This window comes from Pterocles gutturalis, unplaced genomic scaffold (genome assembly GCF_000699245.1).
Source record: "Pterocles gutturalis isolate BGI_N339 unplaced genomic scaffold, ASM69924v1 scaffold3652, whole genome shotgun sequence".
Lineage (NCBI taxonomy): Eukaryota > Metazoa > Chordata > Aves > Pterocliformes > Pteroclidae > Pterocles > Pterocles gutturalis.
Window position 1 is genome coordinate 1205 of NW_010107658.1, and position 5390 is coordinate 6594.

Sequence of the window (5390 nt, forward strand, 5' to 3'; positions counted from 1 at the left end):
GCATCTGGGTTTACTTTCTGTTACAGAACAGGACTGGCTACTCTTTCAGGCCCTGTCACAGAAGACCAAAATCAGTATGCCATTGTATGAGATGATTGTGTCCTTGTTTGCCTCACTCTGTGTGCTCTTCTGGTCATCACACATCAAAAAGGGTGTAATAGACCTAGGTAAGGCAAAGGGTTAAGGTAGCAGGAGTAAGAGCTTGGACAGTCTTTAGTGAGATACCAAATGGCTTCCATGTGTATAAGAGTAACTAAATAGACCTGAAAGAGCATGTAGGAGTAGGGTAAAATGCAGAAGAGTAGCCTCTGAAGTTACGAACACTAAGGAGAACATATGCAGAGAAATGTATAGTGTTCTCTAATCAGAAAGCAAATTAAGAACAAAAGGAAGTACTTTTCCACAAATAAGGAAACTTTTTGCCTCAGGATGTTATGGAGACAAACTTTAACAGGGTTCAAAATGGTTTAATTCAAATATATGGAAAAGAGGCTCATTAATATTGCTTGGATTCTGCCTGTGCCGCCTCAGGAAATCCCAAAACAGCTGATTGGTTTCTGGAGATTGCAGAATAAAAGATCATTCTTCAGAAATACTTTCTTCTTATGCTTCTTCCTAAACATCTAAGGTATTTACTACAGAATCATGTCACATTTCAAAATGTTTTTTTTTCTTCAAAAGCAGAAACAAAAAACTTAAGCATAGTGGTAAAACACAGTATTATGTAGTTAACTTAGTGTTAAACTAGTGTGAATACAATAGTATCGAATCATGCTTAGTAATGTTTGCAATGTTGATGTCTGAAACAGATACTTAGGATGGAGTGAGACCTTGAGACTGAATTACTTTAGTACCAGAATAGTGCTTGCCGGAGCAATATAATTACAACTACTCTACTAGTATGTTGGCTTTGAATAAACAGCAGAACAATACATTATGGCCTTTAGGCACATAAATCACGTACTTCATCAGCTGAATAGAAGTTATAAAACTAGTATTGAAATGCTAGTCTACATGTGTAATTTTTTTACTAGTTCAGAAGTCATTAAGAATTAACCTGTATTTGTAGAAGTGGTGTCTAGTTCAAATATTTATTTTTTGGTGAATAAGAAATTAACAAATCACTAATTCTGTAATCCGATATTACAAAATACTACAGACTAGTAAGGACTGTGATGTTGACAAGAACAGTAGTTTTTCTGTTATATTGGACCTGAAATTCATGGCTTATTTGCAATTTGTGAATTATTTTTGAAGATGGGCAAGGTTTGCGCCATTTTTGGAGGATCCCGAGGAATAGGAAAAGCTGTTGCAGAATTACTGGCACAGAAAGGCTGCCGCCTGGCGATCATTGGTAGAAATCTGGAAGTAGCCCAAACCACTGCACGTAATCTTGGTGGTACGTATGTTGCTTTGCAATACTTTCTTCACTGCCCTATGTTTAGGTAACTTGTAAAACTAGTAAGTCATTAAACAAGCCTTATTGTTTAGCTGGATGAAAATGAAAGTAAAGGCTGAGAAATTTGAAAGATAAGCTATGTCAGTACAATTTTCTTTTCACAATATTCTAGGAAAGTATGTTACAATTCATATCTTGCAGATAGAATAGGTAAGATGAAAGGAATTGTCTAAGGTCACAACAGGGAGGTGGTATGAATTGAGTCATTCTTGACTCCTGACCAAGCCAGAACTGAGACCAGTCTGCTCATGCTGAACTTCTGATTTTGAAAGGCCAAAATATAATACAAGAAATTGTCGCATAACTAATCAATACAGTACTTGAAAATTGTCGTTATTTAATTCTCTGGAGTCTAAAGGGGTTCCTCAAGTTACAACTAGTTCAACATCTGGTTTTTGCAATTGATATGATAAATTCTGAAGAAGGTTTATGAGCAGTATACCATCTTTTACTATTATGATGTGCCTGTATTTCAATACAGCGGGACATCTGGCACTTAGCTGTGATGTATCCAGCGAACAAGAAGTCCAAAATACTTTTGAGGAGATGCAGAGGAATTTAGGTCCTATTAACTACTTGGTTAATGCAGCTGGGATCAACAGGTTAGTTATTCATTACAAGATAATATGTAATTCTAGATGACAGTATCTTCTTGTAAGGCGCTATGGGCCTTTGCATTTAGTTAATGAGTATCTCTGAAAACAGTATGATGAAGATAAAATTCTAACTGGTGATACAGCTTTCACTGTAGTTTCTGTGTTCTGAGTTTGAGTTTCCCCTCTACTTCTCTTTCTTCTAATTCTTCCCTCTGAAATGGTCCAAAATGATGTTTGTTACCTCTCTGCAGAGGAAGATTTGTTGCTAGAAGAATAGTTAACTTTTTTCTTGCTATGTGTCATCCTTGAGGTGTTACCATTTTGAATGCTAGAATGTATAGAGCCATATAAATCTCCATTAATATTCCATTCATCAGTCATGTTTTATTATGAGTAAATGTGATTAGTGGGATTGTTAAGTGAGTTCTTTTGGGCTTTTTGGTCTGTTTGTCAGGGATGGCTTGTTACTGAGAACCAAGACTGAAGATATGATAGCCCAGATCCACACTAACCTTTTGGGAACAATGTTGACATGTAAAGCTGCTGTAAAAAGCATGCTTCAACAACAGGGAGGTGCTATTGTCAATATAGGTAAGTTGCTTGCCTAATCCAGTAGAATTCTATGTAATAGTTTTCTAGAAAGGTTTAGCAGGTGTAACGGTGAAATGTAACTTGTTACAATTGACTGTTTTCTTTGTATTTAGGCGTTCTGTACTTAGCATTTCAGTATGAATGCTTATTCTTTTGTGTAATTTCAGCAACTTCTAAATGTAAAGCCAGCTTGTTTCAGTGATGAACACCTCAGAGTTTATATTTTATTCACAAAAGAATTCTACCATTCCTTATCAGCTCTTTCAGTAGCTAAATCTATCAGCTGCTAGTTATTAACTGAGAATCAAATAGGTATTGTTGGTTTTCTTTTTTTTTTTTTTCTTTGCAAGGGTGTTTTTTTAGAAAGCTCTTAATTTTACTCTCCTGGTGCCTGTTGGTCGACATAGATGTATGGATCCCACAAGAATCACAGATAGTTGAAGGATTTGCTTATCCCGGCAGTAGGCTATAAACTACATTTATAAACTACATTTAGTAATATACTTTTACTTCCTTTTCTTGTAATCTCATTTTCTGTTCCAAATTTAAACCTAAAATTATAAAGTTAGTACAAGGTTTCAAGTTAGTAATTTAGTCTTTTCTTCTCTTTGGTGTTTCTTTGTTTTACTAAGTATTGTAGGACTTAAAGGCAACTCTGGCCAAAGTGTATACAGTGCTACCAAAGCAGGATTAGTTGGATTTTCATGCTCTCTTGCTAAAGAAGTAGCAAAAAAGCAAATTCGAGTCAACGTGGTTGCTCCAGGTTAGTTTTTGGGCAGTTCCTACATCCTTGACTTTTGCAGTACATAATCATCAGGTTATTTGCTGTGCTCTGAAATTAACTTAAGAAAAATTGCTATTATTCAACTTTTTTAAGTAAATGGTTTAATCTCTCTTTTTTTCAGTTTAACGTATAATACATTCTTTTACAGAACCTTCAGTCTTTCTAAGCGAACACTGAGAATTTGGAAAAGTGTGTCTACCTGTTCCTTTGTCCATTATTACATAGTAAATGTCTTTTCTTCTTCTTCTTCTTTGTTCCTCCTTCAAAACCTGCTGTCTTTGCAGATGGAAGGATTGGAACTAAATACATACAGACAGCTACCCTCGTCTCCTGCTAGAGAATGCTTATTTGTTATTCGAGAAACATGAAAGACCATGAGAAGCTGGCATGAAAGCATCTCGGTCTATCCCTGTAGTAAAAGGAGAGAGTCTGGAAAGAAAGTTCTGTGAGGATAAGGCTGTAATTTTGCAAGACAGTCTAGCCCAAGCAAACCACTACCCTTAAGGAAAAATCCTCCTGTGTTTTGTGACTTTTTCCACTCATAACTGTGTACTCTGCTGCTCACCTTGTGCTAGCTCTAATGCATTTCAGACCTCTACATGAACCAGTCCGGCTTGTGAACTAGGCAGGAAAAATACTTTTTGTTGTTTAGTGAGTTGAGCGGCTCACTGAAGGGTCCAGAGCCATCATAAAGGGGCAAAGATGTACAGCAGAAAGCAAAGCTGAGCCTTCCCCTTCTTGGTGGTAGCTAGAAAGTAGCCCTTTATGAAGCTGCAGCTTATGTGAAGAGAAGTGCACCAGTGGGAAAACTGAATCTCAGATAACTGAAAATTGTAAAAAAGTGTCCTTCAAAAATGTCAGGAAATATTCTTCAATTGAGTGCTGTAATAGAAATTACGCAAGTACCGTCATAAGTTCTAAAACATAATGGAAACACTTGTAAGCTGTAGGGGTTTCTTGCCAGAGATTTCATATTCACGTTTTTATGGAGTATATTTTGGTGAAATGACTGTATTTTTTCTTTCAGAAAAGTGGTACTAAATGTGGGTTTGGGGCCCAATATTAGTTGCCTTTTTTTTTTTTTTAATGGACTTTTGTAGATCTTTGCATTTTGAGTACTCCATCAGTGCTTCCATAACTGGAAGACGTTTTATTGGTTAAGTGAACAGTTGGTCTTGGCTACAAAATTATGTCAACTGACTTCTGAGACTTTGAAGAATGGTAGCTGGTGCTGAATCCTGGTAGTAGAATGCACTTTGGAGTATTCCAGGGAACATCTGCTAGTAAAATTTAGTTGAAGGTTAGGTAACTCTTCAAACATCTTTCCTCTCTTAGGCTTTATTCACACAGAGATGACTGCTCATTTGGAAGAAGATCAGTTGAAGAAATCAATTCTCCTTGGAAGATTTGGAGAGCCTCGTGAAGTTGCACAAGCAGTTGTCTTTCTTCTAGAGTCTCCTTATGTAACAGGAAGTACTCTAGTTGTAGATGGAGGCTTGCAGCTTCTGACTTAAATGCTACCTTGAATAAGTACCTACTTATATGTCATGATAGTTATAAATAAATATATACTAATTAAAGGAGAGGTGGGAATTAGTTGAAGATTGATAGACGTAATTGACTTGATATCATTTAGTCAGAGGAGAAATTCAGCAGTGGTAAAGTCCAGCACCTATATTTAACTAGAGGTCATTTAGTATCATGAAGCCTATGTATGTAACAATTTGAAAAAGATCTGGTTTTGATATGGCGATGGTTTTAAATAACATGCTGATACATTTTTAAAGCACTATTTTTTTATAAAGTAGTGTTTTCCAATTTAGAATAGAGTGGAGATTTTGTTTGAATTATCATGTTACACAAAGGTTAATAAAGTGCAGAGGCGTGTTTATTGGTTGGCAGGTATGATTGCGTCAAGTTTTTAATGTAGGGTGAAGATCACAGAATCACAGAATCACAG

General features: G+C 36.1%; 1 protein-coding gene across 1 annotated transcript; it reads left to right on the forward strand.

Annotated features, from left to right (window-relative positions):
* The first annotated feature begins 1257 nt into the window (after window positions 1–1257).
* Window positions 1258–4969, forward strand: CBR4 (carbonyl reductase 4). Its single transcript, XM_010088173.1, has 5 exons — window positions 1258–1399; window positions 1941–2061; window positions 2510–2650; window positions 3279–3409; window positions 4766–4969. The coding sequence occupies exons 1-5, from the start codon at window positions 1258–1260 to the stop codon at window positions 4942–4944; spliced, it is 714 nt and encodes a 237-aa protein (XP_010086475.1). The 3' UTR covers window positions 4945–4969.
* Window positions 4970–5390: the final 421 nt, after the last annotated feature.

Excerpts from the sequence above, each read along its gene's own strand:
- CBR4 (XM_010088173.1), top strand. The coding sequence starts at position 1,258 with ATGGGCAAGGTTTGCGCCATTTTTGGAGGATCCCGAGGAATAGGAAAA. Across the intron at positions 2,651-3,278 it reads GCTATTGTCAATATAGGTAA|TATTGTAGGACTTAAAGGCA; the intron begins GTTGCTTGCCTA and ends TGTTTTACTAAG. Across the intron at positions 3,410-4,765 it reads AGTCAACGTGGTTGCTCCAG|GCTTTATTCACACAGAGATG; the intron begins GTTAGTTTTTGG and ends TTCCTCTCTTAG.